Raw genomic sequence first — 17,902 nt, 5'->3', positions numbered from 1 at the left:
AAGTGATGTCATACTTGTACAAATGAAAGCTCAATAAAATAGAAGACTTGAACAAATGGAAATACTGTGTATGTGTCATTTCAGGGGGACTTTCTAACATTTACACATCAAAGAAAACATTAAAGTGGTTTAATGTAGGAGACTGTTGAGGCAGCACAGAGAAGTACACATTAAAACTCTGGCCTGTTATTTGTGTTGTCAAAGAAGAATGAGTCATGCAAGTGTTAAGAAACACATTTATTGGAATAAAGAATATATAAAATCAATCAAATATATTACATATAGTCCAGGATGGAGAATAAACTGCATTAAAAGTGCAGAGTCAAGTGTACTGTTGTGGTCGAAAAGAGAGTTCAGTGACCTTTCGTCTCCATTAATGCTCTTTCCTTCGGGGTTCTGTGGCTTTACTGAGGTTTCCTGCCTCCTGCTTCAGGACGCTGAGAAGAGACTGTGAACTCTCCAAGATCTAAAGGAGGGGAGAAAAAAAAAGGAATCACATGAAATATACTGTATAGATATTAAGACGCAGAGGAAGCACAAGCTGATAGTGTGGTGTGTCCTGTGAGAGTAAGTTAAAGAAGGGTCTTGTTGTTTTTTAATAAGAGCAGTGTCGGAGTGTTTGTTTTGAGTGTTCGGGGAGGTCAGCATCAGTAAGTGGGATGTGCCTGCGTGAGATGAAACTACTGCAGAAGGACAACAAGATGGTGTGTCATTGATTATAAAGTACAAACAACCAAGAGAAAAATAGTGGGGTACAAAAATGCAGCAGATTGAGTTCATCATCCCTAAAGCTATGCAGTGCCTGTGTTGAATTTCAACTGCTGCTGTGGGTTGACTTTTGTTGGGTTTTTTTTAAGACCTTCCATCATCCTTAGTCTCAAACCACATCATTTTATTGGTTTGTTTTTTTGCTACATGGTTCACAGAATTAGGATTTTCCTTTGAAAAGATTGTAAAACCTCCAGTTTTTAGTCATGTGGGAAAGAAATACAATGATGCCATCAGTCAAAAAAACATGTTTTCTGAGAGATAAAAGGTGAATCAGAAAGAAAATAAAAGCTTTCATAACAGTTTTTCTGGATAGTCTTGGTTTCAACCCTTTCATAAACATGATGCTCTTTATTGAGCATCCTATTTTCATACTTCCTGAACACTAAACTCTAATTATCTGTCTCTCCCCAAAAACTATAAATATTTTTGGCTCAATCAGTGTCCAAAAAGCTTCAGTGTCCCATAGTCAATGTATTTCAATGCTGCTGAACAACAGCAGTTTAAATCAGGTTAAGACAGTCCAGACACACCTTGGTGTAAGCGGCCTCGGTCTCTGCGATTGTGCGGTCAAAGGTGGCGCGGGCGGCGAGTCTCTGTGCCAGGCTCTCGTTGACTCTGCTCAGCTTCTCTGACAGGACGCGGATGTCGTGCTGCAGCCGTTCCTTCTCCTCTTCCTCCTGCTTGATCTGACGGTTCAACTCCTCCCGCTTGGAGCACAGGTCCTCAATACCTGACCGAGACAAGAAGGTTTATGATTGCCAGAGTCTCTCTGCGAGGGCTGAGGACAGCAACAGTTGAGCCAGTGTGATGACGGGTTCTTACTTTAAGACTAAAGTGTAAATTGTAGTACTTATGCACATTTCCAAATCACATGATTTTTTTTTTTTTTTTAATGCGTCAACTCTTTAACATGAAACTCTGGTGACGAGTACAATTTCTGGCCTACAAAGTAACTACATTCTAGTGCAATTAACTGATGTACAGAAAGCTTTTGGACCACAATTTTGATGTTATTTATTATTTATCATCCAAAAATTACAAACATTTTCTGGTTCCAGCTTCTCAAAGGTGAAGTTTTACTACTTTTGTTTTTTTTTATTATAACATTTAATATCTTTGGGTTTTGGACTGTGAGTCAGACAAAACAAGCAATTTGAACACATCACCTTGAGTTCTGAGATATTGTACACAATACACAAATTTATACACAAATAAAGAGAAATCGACAAAAAATAAAACAACAGTATTTGATTAATCACATCCTAAAAAAGGTATTTATCAAGCATTGAAATCTCAGGTATTTATAAAATGTCTTATTTTTACAATAAAACTTGAATCTGAAAAACTGAATCTGCACTCACAGATGTGCAGTAATATTACTAATGAACTACTTTCTGTATAGCATTACATTTGCATATTCTGCTTCAAGTGTGATAGCACAATTTATTTGAACATTAAAAAAAAAAGCTGTGTATCTGTACTGATGTAATGTAATCCTTCAACAAACAGGGTGTTGCAGTTTTAGTTTGTATATATGTAGTTTGTTTTGAGTTTTAACCTTTACTACTAAATATATACGTATTTGTACATACACATAAAAATATACCCATAAAAATATTAATTTTATTTTCATTCATATATTATATGTGGGACACATGCACACCACACGTATGCCTATATTTTATACTCTTCTTGTTATTTACACTCTTATCTATCACTATTGCTTTTACTATTTAAAATATTCCTTAGTTTTCTTACTGCGTTGTCATGGAGCTGAAAGCTAAGATTTTTACTCTCTTATACTTGTGTAATGAGATGTAACATTAATAACTGAAGTAGAAGATAACCTTCAAATGCAGTCTGGTATCTTGCCACAGTGGCTGGCAGAGCAGAGACACAGATTAACCAGCAAATGACAGATGGCAAGTGTTAATATGTTTCCTTCTCAGAGACCACAAGGGTAGTTTTGGCGGTACTTTATTTATTTATGTATTTAGTTATTTAGAGAGCATAACCCTGCAGGTAGTGTAAAATGATAACTGTAAGCCCCAGGTTGCACTGGTGTGGTCTGTGGAGGGTTAAGGGCTGGTTTCCAGGTGATAGACAGCATAATCTGTCAAGGTTAATCAGATTGTACTGCAGCAACCTGTCGGCTGGTCAAAGAAGCTGGTAAGTCAAAAAACTAGAGCAGTAGAAGCATCACAGCAACATCTCCGCTACAAAGTGAATACGAGCTACAGTTAAAATTACATACTAAAAATATGCTTATAGGAAAAAAACTTGTTTTCTAATACCAGTTTATAAAATGAGGTATATCTGAGGTCTATCGAGGGGAAAAGATATTCAAAAGGAAACTAAATGTGGCACGACACTCCTCAGCCAGAATCACTAGCATCATAACAGCTTACGCTTTTGAGGTATTGACAAGAAAAAAACAAATGACTTACACTTGACAAGTTCATTGTTGTAGGTCTGCAGAGCAGCAGCTTGTTGGGTCATGTCTGAGTTCAGCTAGCTTCGCCCAACTATAAGATTCAACCGTGACTTTGTAGTTTCTAGCTGTTAGCTACTTGTTCTCTAAACTCGCAGATCCGGCTAGCTCGTCATCTGTATCGTATCTGTATGATGTATAAGCGGGTCAGACAGTAGCTGTTAAAACTAAAGATACACCCGTCTGTCCACAGAAAGTGTTGTAGATGAACTGCTCGTACATGGCGGGTTGGTTTCCCAGACAACTCTTCTTCTTCTTCTTCTTCTTCTTCTTCTTCTACTTTAAGTTTTAAATCTTCTTCTTCTTTAGTGTTTATTGGCGTTGGCACCAGCTTATTGGTGCATTACCGCCACCTACTGGACTGGAGTGTGGAACAGAAGATAGGCAGAAAACAAACTATAAACAAATTGGAACAAAACAAACTAAAAAACTAAATTCTGTTTAATATACAGGGTTATTTTATGTATCTAATCAAAGCACTAATCACCTTCCATTAGGCTCTCCTTAACAGATTCCCAAAGGTAAGATCAAGTTTCGCTTCCTTTAATGCAGTTATTAGGTCAATTCGTTGCCCATTAACTGTTACAAGTAGTACATGTTTACTGGTTTCTGGTTAACTACAGTGAGTGCACAGTCCAGTTGGGTGCTTACCTATTCTGTAAAGTGTGTGACTTGTGTGTCCTATCCTCAGCTGGATTGTGACTATTTCCTCCCTCCGGTCCCTGCGCCTAGTTTCATTCATGCCAACATGGTTTTGAATACTGTAAAGATGTCTTCTTGTGTCACTGATGTCCCAATATTCTTGCCAGATTATATGCATTTGTTCTTTGATAATAGTTTTGACCTCAGTCTTACTTCACAGTATTTATCCATTGATTGTCTGTGATTTTAATGATTGCTTGGCTTGAGCAGGAACCCAAAGGAAGGAAACCTCCAAACCCTTATTATGCAGTCTGACTAGTAAATGAAAAATGAAAAACAAACAAAATTTCCTGTCTGCATGACAACTTACCGGACTTAATATACTCGTAAGTGCTGTAAGACTATTCAAGGAAATTACAGTATTACATTGCACCACCCAGTGCTAATAGTATTCCAAGTAACTCAAGTGAGTATACTGATACAAAAAAAACAACTAAATTTTCTTTACTATACAGGCTTCTTTTTGGTATTTAATAAAAACACTAATAACTTTCCACAAGGCTATACAACTGAAGAGGAAGCAATTTTATTTTTATTGTACATTTCACTACAGGTAAATTCAATGTGCTTTACATTAAAATATGCAACATACCCACTCAAAGACAAATCCAAACATGTGCAGATACACAGTAACTAATCATCAGCATGAAAATAGAAATGTTTTCAGTTTGTTTTGTCTTTGCAGCTTTCCTGCACACAGTTAGGACAGATCTCAGGTCTTCCCGCAGTATGTTCCAGAGAACAGGACCAGATTAACAAAAAGCAGCTACAGATAGAAAACCACCACCTCCAAGTGATGAGAGGTGTGGTTTCTTCATAAATAGAAGTGAGCAGGTCAGAAATATAGTATGTAGTGATGAAAGAAGTATTTAGATCCTTTAAGTAAAAGAAGCAATACCACACTATAGAAATACTCCATTGCACGTAAAGTCCTGCATTCAAAATAATACTTAAGTAGAAGTACAGTGGTAGAAACTAAAAGTATCAAAAGTAAAAGTACTTATTGTGCAGAATGTTATAAATTGTATTGTTGTTTTTGTTTTTTGTCATTAATGCATTAATGTATGAGCAATACTTTCATGTTGTAGTTGGTCAATGTGGGACAATGGGACCAATTTAAATCCATAACAATACATCATATTTTATAAAATAACCATAATTTTTGTATATGTAACATATCCGTCTTCTGAAAAACTCAGGAGGATCTTCCAAAAACTCCCATGCAACCTTCTTCAAGAGTTGTTTTGATCAGGAAAGTCGGTTCAATAAATGTAGTGGAGTAAATATTTCCCCTCTGAAATGTAGATATTGTATTTCTGTGTAATGTAATATACCTCTTTTTTTTTTTACCAATGGTTCTGGGGAGCAAACCATTAAAGTAGAATTGGAGGTGTTCTGGTGGTGTAGGGCTTAAGCATGCTGACCATGTCCCCTGCTTGAGTCAGACCCAGGACATTTGTTGGTTTAAACAGGTTCATTTCATTCCAGTCATAATACCAAGAACTGAGGTAAAAGATAGAGAAATTAAAACAAGTAGGTAGGTATAAACACAGGTGAAAAGAAGAATCAAACAGGTGGAGAGAATAACTGGTATGGGGGGTGGGGGGGACTAAGCCAAGGAGGACATCTGGTGGTTTAATACAGACACAATCAAATGAAACAGTAAAGGTTGCAGAGGGATGATTTGTTGAGGTTAGCTGCATCTCAGGCATAAACAGTGTTATATGTTAATGACTTAAGTCAATGACTCAAATAACTAAGACATGGAACTTAAACCGTTATCAATCTGCTTAATGTTACATATGAAGTGTTACAGTGTAATTCAACTGAAATTGTTACAATATTGTCATTTTTACCACAATTATTGCTCATTTTTTAAAATACTTGTCACCAATTGTCATTAATCATGTTTTTTTTCTGTTTGTTTGTTTGTTTTAAACTTTACAGTTGTTGGTGCGCAGCTGATCTGTAACAACAAAAATGAAAATCATTGTAATAAAACAGAAGTGATGGAAAGAAAGGTGTGTCCTTAATGCAGAGAGGCCCAGTAAGCCTTTACATTAATAGATCTTTTTCACTGCAGAAATACATAAAAAAAAATATTTGTGTACATTCTTATGTATGTATACAAACCAAATAAACACACATATGCACATACAGTATTAGTCAAAAGTTTGGACACACCTTTCCTTTTACTTGAATGAGAAAGTGTGTCCAAACTTTTGACTTGTACTGTACAAATATACATATTAATGGATCCACCCATCTGCATGTACCTAATTTCATCCATTATATCCATGATTTCAGTTTTACATAGCACAGCCATTTAGCCCATCATGTTTCATCCTGTTTCAAAAAGTAATTTCCTCCTTGTTTTTAATTTACTCCATTTCCATCTCATTATACTAGACCTTTCGAAATTTTACCTTTTAACACAAATCCACTGTGATTTTAACACTTCACAGGACCAAATTATACAGGTAAAGTAGGACTAGACTTCTCCACATTCTCTCCAACACTTTACGATGCAGATGAATTATATTTAGTAGATTTATCTGGCATAACAAAATACTGTATCTGTATCTTCCAGGCATATGAAGCTGTTATTCTAATCCAATATAAGTGTTCTCCCACCGATCAGAATCAAAAACAGTTTGTAGTTCTTTCTCCAATTTTTGCTTCGCTACTGTTAATTTTTATCATTCAATCATTGGTTGGTTATCTATGGTTATCTGAAATGGAGTAAATGGTTAAAGTAAAAAATAAAAAGCTCAAATACCTTAAAATTCTATGTGTGGTACTTGAGTAAATGTACTTAGTTGCTACTGATTACATCACCAGTGAAAACCTGTTAATTAGCTAGTTAGCTGCTACCTGTAGCAGCTACTGTAGCCTACACTCCTGATCAAAACAACTCTTGAGGAAGGTTGCTTAGGAGTTTGTGGAAGATCCTCCTGAGTTTTTCAGCCAGCCACATAGAGAGTGACTATGTTCTTGAGTCTGTTCTTATTTTCTTCTCTGTCTGTCATTGTGGTGTTCTTACTGGATCATTTTATTGTTTTGACGAAGGTTCAGTTTGGGTAGCCACAAGCTTTTTAAGGGCTTCCTCGAGGGGTTTGTGCTGCTTCTCTTACGCCTCAGTACTTGTAGGAACATTCTCAGCCCAGTGGTGGAGGGGTCTGATATCCCCTCGCTTGTGTTGCAGTGGGTGGTGAAAGTCAAAGAGTAATCGGTTTTCTGTAAATTTACATATCAGCTTCTGTCCTCTTCAATGTGCACTGAACAGTCCAAGAAGGCCATCCTGTTGGACACCATGGTCCAGTTTTAGTTCTTGAACCATTCTGACAGAGTCCTTGGAGTTTGGATGTGGTGTGCAGTGTTACCAACCAAATGAGCTGAAATTGTTCCTGATGATGGGTTCTGTGGGGCTCCCTCCTTGTGTGTCTTGGGGATTCCATACATGCATGAAGTGGCTTCTCAGGGGGTGAGGACAGTGATATAGTGAAAGGTTAATGGCTTTGTACTTTTTCCAACTGTTGTAGATAGTTTGTGACCTTCTTCTTAAACCCATCGGTGGGATCTTTCTTCGGTGCTTCATACATAGTGTCACTGAGTAGTGCGTAATCTAATATCTTTGTCTAATCTAATAATCTTTGTAATCTTTGTTTAATGTTCATGTTTATTGCACTTTCTGTTGACATTCAGACCACACTAAATTCCTTGTACTTGCTACTCAGCGAATAAACCTGATTCTGAAGATGGTGATATTACAGTCCTCACTGCTTTCCTGGTGAAGAAGGGGTCATTGTACTGGAGAAGCCGGCTCATACTTTTATTCTAAGCTGTTCTGCCCCTGTTTCTGTTTAAATTGTTGTTCCTGATGGTTAAGTCTGTGGCTGTGATGAAATCTACCACTGGCAGACAGCGTGGTTACCAGTTTCGCCCCTTGGTGAAAACATTCTTCTCAGGTTGGGTAAGCACCATGTCTGACAGGTTCTTCACCCCAAAAGTGTAAGACAAAACTTGTGTGTTTGTCTTTTCTTACCCTTGATGTGTTTGGATGATTGTGGTTTTTTTGTTTTGTTTGTTTTTGTTTTTTTGTGGTGAAATCAGAATCTTTATTCAGGACTACACTGGGAATATATGATGCAAGTTTCTGTATATAGTTAACCTTCTCCTTCATTGCATCAACGGTGAAATAGACCTGTTATCTTCTGGTCTGGGGCTTTTTATCATGAATGACAATGAAAAGAAATCTTAATTCTATAGCATTTAGAATAAACAGTGGTTCAACATAATAATGCCACCAAGCATAATGTGTGGTCCATAAAGATTTTTTTCAGTTTGGTGTGGAAGAAATCGGCTGACCCACCCAACACCTTTGGGATGAACTGGAACACCAAATGCAAGACAAGGTTCAGTTGTGATTACACCAATATTGTCGTACTAATAATATTTACAACAACAGAGCATCAGTTATCCTTGGATTGAAAGATCTGTCAGATAATGTAGGATGGCATATTCCAGTCTTGTGTTTTGAATTTGGTGGTGGGGCAACAATTCTGTTTGCATTTGGATAATGGATTGTACCTTTAAATCTTTAAAGGATGACTGCAGCACCTTTATGTATTAGATGTACTATTTGAGTCAGTATGTTTGAATACTTTAGTTAGGCTACTTATTGTGCTGTCCTCTGTATTTTCTAATTGCAATATTTTCTGTTATCACATAGTCTGTATGCTTATATAATATCTAAGGATTATTACTGGAGAAATATAATATTAATAGTATAATATTAAAGTGGACAAATAGAGGTTTGGTCTGTTCATTAATCAAAGTATGACAGCAAAGTCACAGAAGTAACAAGATAGAGTACATTATTACAATTATCACAGTTATTATTATTAGGGGTTCAAGCCCAAAGGGTCAAGTTTATTATTATGTTTCTTCAGAAATGTTTTCACAAATTCCTGTGAGCTGGTGAATGCAAGAGCCATGAGATTTTGCCCTTTGATTGGAAGTTTTGTGCAAGTGCTGCTTAAGAAATATGACCCCAATCGGCCTAATGGTGGCGCTAACACCGAGTTTTGGCCTATAACTTTTGAACACTAAGTCTCACATACAAAATTCTTTTTTTCCTGGATTCCGTGGGACCAGACAAATCTATCCATATAAGCCACGCCCATTTGTGCCTTGATAGATTTTCCGCCATTTTGATTTTTTTTAAAAATACATTTTTGACATCTCCTAAACTGTAGGTCCACTTACCAACAACATTTCTGTGGATCATTATCAAAAGTTTCATAAATCTTGTTGATATCTTATTTAGTTTTCAAGATATTGACAGATGAACTTCAAAAAGGCTTGGCTCAGCACATAAATAGACCAAAATCAACAACCATTGGACCAATTATCACAGGACTTGCAGGATATGTCCACGTAAGTACCTGAAGCACACCCTGAAAGTTTCATTGAAATCAACCACTAGAGGGCGCTACAAATGCAAAAAATGAGCGTGGCATAATACAAATCAGACTATAAATTAGAAATTGTTTATCCAATCATTACAAAACTCGCAGAATATGTTTCTTTACAATGTTGGACTACGTGTGTAAAACTATTTTGAAATCTCTAAGTAGGGAGCGCCACCAGTTACAAACACGTGCATGGGCCTGGTGCAAATTTGGCCATAAATCAATGAGTTTGTCCAAACATCGCCAAACTTGGTGGATATTTTAATTAGGCTGTTGAAGCTTTTAACTTCTAACGGTCTGTCTTGGCTTGAACCTCGGAATCGCTACTATCGTCTATATTTATTATTATTACTGTCATATCATAGCCAACTCTCAGGTGTGGTATTAACATCGCCTGCAAATGTATAAACGTGACGTAATCGCGGGTGGGCGGGGTTTACGTCCAGGCACCATGGCTTCGGTAGGAACCGAGGTGAGTGTGTGAGCTTAATCTACGGCCAGCTTGTTTCACTTTCTCGCTGTATTCCGCGTCTCGGAAAAGGTGTTGCGCCCCGGCAGCCGGTGACCCCGTAAATGAGCGGGAGAATTGTCGGTGTGGAGGCGTCGGTTTTGTCGTAACTTGCCTCTGCTGCCAGCCTGGGCTCCCTTGCTTTTGTGCCGTACGGAGGGCAACTGAGTGTGCAGGAAGATGCTGCGCCCGGGAACATGAATGGTCTGTGCAGGCGGGATGTGAGCTCTGCTCCGGGGGGTTTTTAGTCATTCATGGTCCAGGCTCATGTCACTGTCCTGCTTCTGTCCAGGTTTAGTGGTTCCAAATAAACCGCAGATGGACACGCATGCGTTTATAGACGACATTATTCACGGCGTAGCTGTATTGTTTGTCACCGGCTTACTGGTGGCTAATTTATACACTGCTGTTTAGCTAGCTGCTAGCAGCTGTGCTAGTTAGCAGACTAGGCACACTTTCTCAAATCGACACAAAAACTGATCCTTGAGGTTCACATCTTAAAACGACACAGGAGCCTATGTGATATGGAACAATACGGCTTAATGCTCGGCTGATATTGTTCTCTTCTGCGTGCTGTACAGTATGTTAGCTCCTACATGATAATTGATGCAGTCAAATGAAGGCAGCATTGGCTTGGCTGCTTACAACCTCCCACTGTAAACATATTAAACCGGCTTTGATGCTCTCTGCATCATTATTCTTCACATCACACTTATCAAGTAATATGTTCCTGTTGTGTGGTTGTCTTTGTCAGCTATCTGCAGTTGTTTCCATGGCTTTCAGTCGGTATAAGGCACTCTAAGGCTAACTGTAACAAGTTACATTATTGTGTTTTAGTAAGGTTTCACTAGTAAAGATGGACCGATTTTACTAGTATAGAAGTGTGCACACGTATCAGCTTTAGTCTTTGTTTCTTTTTCTTCTTTCTTTTGAGAGAAAGGATCCAGTGTTGTTCGGCAGAGGTCGCTCCATCAGCGTTGTGATGAGATCTGCTTGTTCAAAGAGTCTGGAGGGGTAGTAGCAGAGAAAGGTTCACAGCCACTTCCGTTGAAATTCATGGTGTTGTCGTGAGTGATATGGCTTTGCATTTGACATATAGATAATGGGTGGCCTTAAAGGGTCTAATCACCAAAATCAGAAAAACACATTTCTCTACATACTTCTAGTTGTATCTGACCATGCAGATAATTTTAGTTTTATCTGCTGATATTTTCAGATTTTTGTTTCTGAAATGTCTCCGCTCTGCTCCAATACAGTGGAGGTGAATGGAATTTCATTGTGCGCAAAACAGTGGGAAATGACTGAGATACATATCTTTCCAGAAATAGGGTTCCTGTAATCCACAGGCCTCACTGTGATCAGTTTTAACAGGAGCGACCGAAGAAATAGATCCGGTGAAAACTGTTGACATCTATGGCTGATTGCCTGCATAACTAGTCTGTGCTCTATAATACTGTGATTGACATAAAAATGTAGTATCTATGGGTTTCACACTCTTGGTTGGACATATCATAGAGCTGAAGGAGAGTAATTATACGCACATCATGTATAGGTGCAAGGCTATTAGAAAGCAATTTAAATGAAAAAAAGTAACGCCTGCGCACTTACTTCAAGCCACAAAAGTTTAATCTGGACAATGTTTCAAGGCTCGGGGTAAAGTGTGCAAGCGTTACCTTTTTTCATGGACATATTATAGATCAATGGATTCATTGATTAATCAGAATAGTATATAATAATAAGTAATTAACAGATCATTGAAAATAACTATTATTTGCAGTACTAATGGCTGGGCACCAGGCATAGTATATTTGGATGATTTGGATTTGGATAATGAACAGACCCTTTAACATCATAAACAAAGTCTGCTGTTTATTCTAATCAGACATTGCAAAAGTTTAAATGTGTGCCAGCTGCCAAAGTTCATGTTATGTTTTTGATTTTTAGGCTTGAAATTACAAAAGAAGTGGAGAGTGAGTCACCTCCTGTGTATCTCTTATTTGAACAGACTACATTTGCATTGTCCAAACAGCAGTTGCAGCACATTAACAGCATGTCCTTCCACAGAAAATGTACCAGCCTTATTTGTTAACACTGCGCCATGCAAATGACATCATTTACATAATTTATTGTACTAATAACTAACATGTTTTTAGTAAAAAGGTATAGATTATAGCTTGAGGTAAGGTAGTAGTAAGTGCAGGGCGCCTGTACAGTATTGCATTACATTAAACAGGTGTTTCTAATTTCCTGGTCACTGGTCCTGTACGTGTGTGTTTCATTCAGCATTCAGTTACTGTGTGCATTCAGACACAAGACCCAGCAAGAGAAAAGGCTTGGTTGAATGTCAAGCAGTACTTTTGGCGCTGTGGTTAAAGTACATTGTTGAGGTGAAATGGCCTTGCGACAGATACCATCCAGCTGATGTCATGTACTCTCAGGCATCTCCCTCGAATCCCAGGTTCTGATGGTGCAGCACGAAACAAACATATTTTGCGAATGTGTGTATAATTGCATAAATATATATCTGTAGAAAACCATTTTTCATCAGGTATAGTTGATATGATGCAGATTGCTTGATCACTGGAAAAATCTGTTGACATAAGATATTTTTGAAGAGTAGTCTGTGCAGGAGCAGGAAAAGCTGAATGGGACTGTTCTTTATTAAAACTTCTGTACAGCACATGTGCTGTTTTCTACTTGTTTTTTTGTTCTTTTTTTAAAAACTTTTTATTGGTGTGACAAAACAAGTGTAGACATCAAGGGTTCCACAGACCAGTGAGCCACCTACTTTTCGTGTGTACAAATAAGTGCAACATTATGAGTGCCTTGCAGGAGAGATGGCCGGAAAATTTGTCGTTATCTCCATACTTGCATATTGCCTCTCCCCCCTCTGACAGCTGGCTTTTTACTTTGCCTTCAATGCGGCCATTTGAGAACAGGAATGGCCACATGTGGTCAAACAACAATTCGTTCAAACCAGTTAGTTTCTAGTTTTACAGTCTATAGCCATGGTAGTGGCTCCGCACTGTTGTTTTGAATTTTGTCTGATCCCACAGTGCCAGGCTTTAAAAAAACCCTGTGCAGAGATGAAAAGTCAGGAGATCAGAGTTATTATAATTCATCCTCCAGGACCATGAATGTTGGTACCAAATGTCATAGCAATCCATCCACTAGTTAGTAACAGTCGAGATATTTCAATAAAGAACAAAAAAGTCAACCTCATGGTGGTGATAGAAGAGAGTCAAAGTGAAATGATCATCAAAGTAATAAGAATATATCATCTGGGAACCATGAATATCTCTATCAATTATACCAAATTTGTGCCAATCCATCAAGTAGATGTTATAGTAGAGTAGTATAGTAGATATATTACCATCTATGCTTGTAACTGTGACCAGTCAGAATATCACCAAAGTCGTTTGAATGCGGCCTCTAGGAACCTTAAATAGCTGTTGTAAATTTCATGGCCACCATTAATAGTTGTAGATTTTGTAGAGTTGTAAAGGTGAGATATTACAACTGAGCACAAAATTAGCCCCAGCCACTGGCCAAATGCTGGTAAAATATGCAAGTGGCTGGTAGATTTTCTTCACTCACCAGCCAAAAAAAAAGGTAATCAATTGAGTGGCTGGTAAAATTTGAACATTCATTAGCCATTTGGCTGGTGGACAAAAAAGTTAATTTTGCACCCTGTGTTACACCCTGAACCACAAATGTCAACCTTGTGGTGGTACTAGAAGAAAAGTCAGGGGTTCACCAAAGAAACAGTATATCCACACAGTGTGTGCTCAGCAAATTTCATGGTAATCTACTTGTTAGATTTTGATGTGCGTTGGGATTATTGGACATTTTGGAGATTAGTCTCTGGGTGTCATGAATCTCCAAAGGAAATTTTATGGAGATCTGGACTTAAGTTTTTGAGACACCTTTGTCATAAAGTGTTTGTCAAATGGAGGTAAATGATCAGGAATCCTATTCTGAAGACCATGAATGAAACTAAAGCTGTTTCAAAGTAGTTGAGGTTTTATTCTCGGCCAAAGTGTTTGATGGACAGATGGAATAACAACATTGTTCTTAGACCCCGCTGCTAATGGGCTGCAAACCCATTGCAAGACATCAAAAGCCATAGTCAAAGTAATTATTTTCCACATCTATGCTCTCTTTCGTCTCTGTGTGTTTGCTTGGACTATGTTGTACCTGCTGTGGTGCTAGAGGGGAAGTTAGAGGATCACCAAAATCATTAGGGCTTAATTATCTTGGGGACAACGAATATCTGTACCAGACTTGATGGCAATCCATCCGTTAGCTATCAAGATGTTTCACACTAAACTAAAAACGTTAACTTCGTCGTGGTGCTAGAGGAAACGTCAGGGGATCACCAAAGGCTTCAGTAGGCTTCATCCTCTGGGGACCATGAAGGTCTTAAGCAAAATGTCATGGCAGTCCATCCTTTAGTTGTGGAAATGTTTCAGTCTGGACCAAAGCGACAGACAGACCAACACTGATACTCAGAGAGCCTTGCTGCATACCGTGGCTGTTAGCATTGCTAAAGGAAAGGCCTTGTGATAGTCTGTCATCTGCTTTGTTTCAGTATGTTGTCCCTGTTGCTATTAAGTAAGACATCTGGCCTGCATTGTGTAACTTTTAATCTTTACAATCATGTTGCATATCTACTCGGTTACAGTGTATATAGACATTAACTCTAATAGGCTCAAATGGGCACAAGAATTTGTTATGGTGTAGTTACAATGAGTTTCTCATTATAACATCACAGGCTCCAGGTTTTCTCATATACAGGATGAGGTTTTGTCATTTCTTATGGATGGCCTCTTTTTGTGTCTTGTGTTTGTTGCATAGCACATAGTGAACTGTTCCTGTATATATTGTGTTGTAAATTTTTCTTTACTACCCCGTTGGCTTTACTATCTCTCTTGCATATCTGTCTGATTTTTTTTTTTGTTTGTTTTACATTCTTGCAATTCAGCCATGGTTGAAGGGAAGTGCTTATGTTCTTTTTTCGTCCGCGACTGCTGAAAGTTGATAAACCTGACCTCGTGTGTCAGGATTAGGTTGTCATTGTTATGTTGTGAAACAGGAGAAGCCACCGACATCTATACATCTGCGTTCCTATGTTAATGAGTTCCCCTGAGGAGACAACATATTTCCCTTTGGAATATGACAAACCTCTATTACTCTTATAATAAGTTATGTATTTAAGTCATTAATTAAACAAAAAAATGCCAGACATTTACTGGCTCCACCTCCTCAAATATGAGGATTTCCTGTTTTTTCTCTGATCAGTGGATTCTGCACTGTACTGTTGGTCAGACAAAACAAGGAATTGATTGAAAATAACTGACACATTATTAAAATAATAATGAGAAGCACTGTTAAAATATAAATAATATATTGAATGTATACATAAACTAGAATGTAGACCAAATATATAATGGAACACATAAAGTACAAAGACCAGAGGGCAACAGAAAGCCTTTGTAAAGATCCTTTATGCTAAGCTGGTTTCCTACATTTATATTCCTGTGGAAGTTTGTAGTGTAATATAGTGCTGCAGTTTATCTCTTCTGGCCCTTTTGTTGTTGCTTTTGCAACTGTTTTTGAGGCTTTTCCCCCATTGACAACTTGGACTGTTCTGTGACTTAATATGTGGTGCATGGCCTGGCTGGCATGGTTTGTGTTTTGCTGCTGCCTTGATTGACCTGAGGCTCAGTGAAGACAAAAGATTCTCCTGTTGAGAGGTTTTGGATGCGGACTGATGTCGGAAAAATGGAAAAAGTTTGGCTCCTCAGGCTCCTCGCTGACATCCAGTTTGCTTCTGGGGCTTTCATTCTTCTACTTCTACTATCTTTCCTCCTTCCCTAGGTGCTCCTCAAGTGGCTGTGCAGGCACACCAGCTATGTGGCAGAAAGGCAAGAACAACAATAACTGGACCGGAGATTGTCGTAGAATTACAATATTGAGAAACAGAAAGACAAAGCACACACAATCTAACCCAAAGATTTGTAATAAAACGATGAGTGAGTGATTCTTGCTCCTTTTTTTTTCAAAAACTACAACTGACATCAACATATTGGCGTGAAGTGTAGGGTATGTGCAGGATTTTAAAAAATGTGTATAAATGACTTGTACGGCAGGTCTGTTCCAATGAATGTCTTCACTTTCAGTGAGGTCTTCCAGTTTAAAGAAATGGAGCGGTGCTACAGTTTGAACTGACTGAGCATGCTCTGTGGAGACCCTCTGAAGAGGAAGACCGACAGAGGGAGCCACCAGGTCACATGACCGGCGAGGTGAATGTGCATGCGGGGAAAGAAAAGGAAAAGAGGAACAATCTGTTCGACACATTCTCTCTCGCTCGCTCCCTCTCTCTGTCCTCCCCCTTCCCTCTCTCCTCTCTCTCTCTCTCTCCTTCTCTCTCTCTCACTCTCTCTCTCTCTCTCTCTCTCTCAATCACACACTCTCTCTCTCTCACTTTCTCACGCACACACTGCCTCTCTGACGCCTTCCTCTTCTCAATGGAGGCCATGAGAAGAAAGCAGGTATGATGCTTCCTGGAGGCACACAAGGGAAAAGACATGTTAGCTTTATACTCTTCACCCTTGGTTGCTTTTGAATGGTCTGAGCAGATGCACAGTCTTGCTTCCATGCTCCTTTTAGCCATTTTCTATTAAAATTACAATCAATTGATTTGAGCTCTTGCTGTCTTCTCGTTGAGATGGTTTCTCAGTTTGTAAGATGTGCTTCTTGAGACACTTGCTGCTGCTTTATCAGCACCTCATTGCTCTTGATTCCTGAAATCGAGGACTTGATCTCGATGATTATTTTATTTTGGTAGCAGTGCTGCTGTATCAAAGAGAGATTTGAGTCTGCCGTGTTGGATGCTGTTGTTGGGAGAGAGCTCCTCATGGATTAGCACAACAGCTGTATTTAGAGCAATCACTAAACAGGAAATACGATTTCAGCCTTGATACGGGAAGAAAAGTCTGACCTCCTGAAGATCTGGAATCTACCCTGACGGTAGATTTTCTAAACTCAGAACAAACCTTGTCTTTTTCCTCATACCTCTTCTTTTATCCTTCCTCTGTGCTCTCTGTGTATCCCTCATGGTCAGTATATAATGAGGTCTCTGGGGACTAAATGTATTTGCAGCTGAAGCTATGTGATCAGGAGTATACTGGAACATATGGCTGCAGTGACTATCTGAGTGATTATCAATCTAAAGGTTGCCTGTCAGGCTGTGGTGTTAGATTCCATGTCTACCAGCGTTCTGCTTTCTGTCTGGTTAGACCTTACATGTGTTGATACATCAGTTTGCATAATGAGTCACTGGGAAGGTAAATAACTGGCATATGTTAAGTCACTTTTCTGCCTTTGTTTGGATAGTGCAAAGTAAAAAGCTGACAGGAAATTAGAAGAGAGAGGAGAGATGGCATGCTGGACTCAAACTGGGGTCGTTGTGATCACAGCCCCATATTTTGTCATTTTTGCTTTAAGAAAATGCAAAGTCAAGAACCACATTTAGAATAGTGTCTCTCAGCCTCGGGATCGGGACAACTGAAAGGGGTTGCAAGAACATAGAAACATGAAAGAATTAACACAAGATCAGGTGTTTTTCTGACTTCCCTCCAATCTTTTCCTTTTTCCGGTGACATACTTCATAGTCTCACCTCTTCAGACCTCTAAAAATAATTCAAACAAAACAAGAGACCTCTCTGTGGTCAAACTGCTCACAGCTCACAGACGAGGCTTCACAAATAGCCGCTGCTTCATTTAAAAGGATAAGGAACCACTGCTTTAGATGATCAGGAATTCATCCTTTTTTACTTTGGCAGTTTGCAGTGCAGTTGTGTACTTTTTTTTTTTTTATTGTTCAATCTCATTGGAGTGTTGGGACCTTGATTTTGTCACTGGCAGTCTAACAGCTGATTGTGTAAGTTGTTT

General features: G+C 38.6%; 2 protein-coding genes across 5 annotated transcripts in view; one reads left to right on the top strand and one right to left on the bottom strand.

Moving 5' to 3' along the window:
• Positions 1 to 222: 222 nt before the first annotated feature.
• On the bottom strand, positions 223 to 3,530 carry ssna1 (Sjogren syndrome nuclear autoantigen 1). Its single transcript, XM_067573859.1, has 3 exons — positions 3,219 to 3,530; positions 1,302 to 1,501; positions 223 to 466 (listed from the first exon to the last, which is right to left on the bottom strand). Exons 1-3 carry the CDS (start codon positions 3,268 to 3,270, stop codon positions 374 to 376), a joined length of 345 nt encoding a protein of 114 aa, XP_067429960.1. The 5' UTR covers positions 3,271 to 3,530; the 3' UTR covers positions 223 to 373.
• Positions 3,531 to 9,212: 5,682 nt separating this feature from the next.
• Positions 9,213 to 17,902, top strand: part of ehmt1b (euchromatic histone-lysine N-methyltransferase 1b) — a 34,322-nt gene continuing 25,632 nt past the window's right edge. The window contains exon 1 of one of the 4 annotated variants that reach the window (XM_067574855.1): positions 9,213 to 9,403. Coding sequence is in view for 3 of the 4 variants with exons in the window: in XM_067574852.1 (XP_067430953.1) it covers positions 9,839 to 9,910 (72 nt within the window). In the remaining variant the exon portion in view is untranslated. Of the gene's footprint in view, positions 9,404 to 9,811; positions 9,911 to 9,944; positions 10,151 to 16,140; positions 16,252 to 17,902 lie in introns of those variants that run through there. The other 3 variants (XM_067574852.1, XM_067574854.1, XM_067574853.1) reach the window with 3 other exon arrangements.

This window comes from Thunnus thynnus, chromosome 19, assembly GCF_963924715.1.
Source record: "Thunnus thynnus chromosome 19, fThuThy2.1, whole genome shotgun sequence".
NCBI lineage: Eukaryota > Metazoa > Chordata > Actinopteri > Scombriformes > Scombridae > Thunnus > Thunnus thynnus.
Note: the sequence above shows the minus strand (reverse complement) of the source record. Positions and strands in the feature narration are given on the sequence as shown.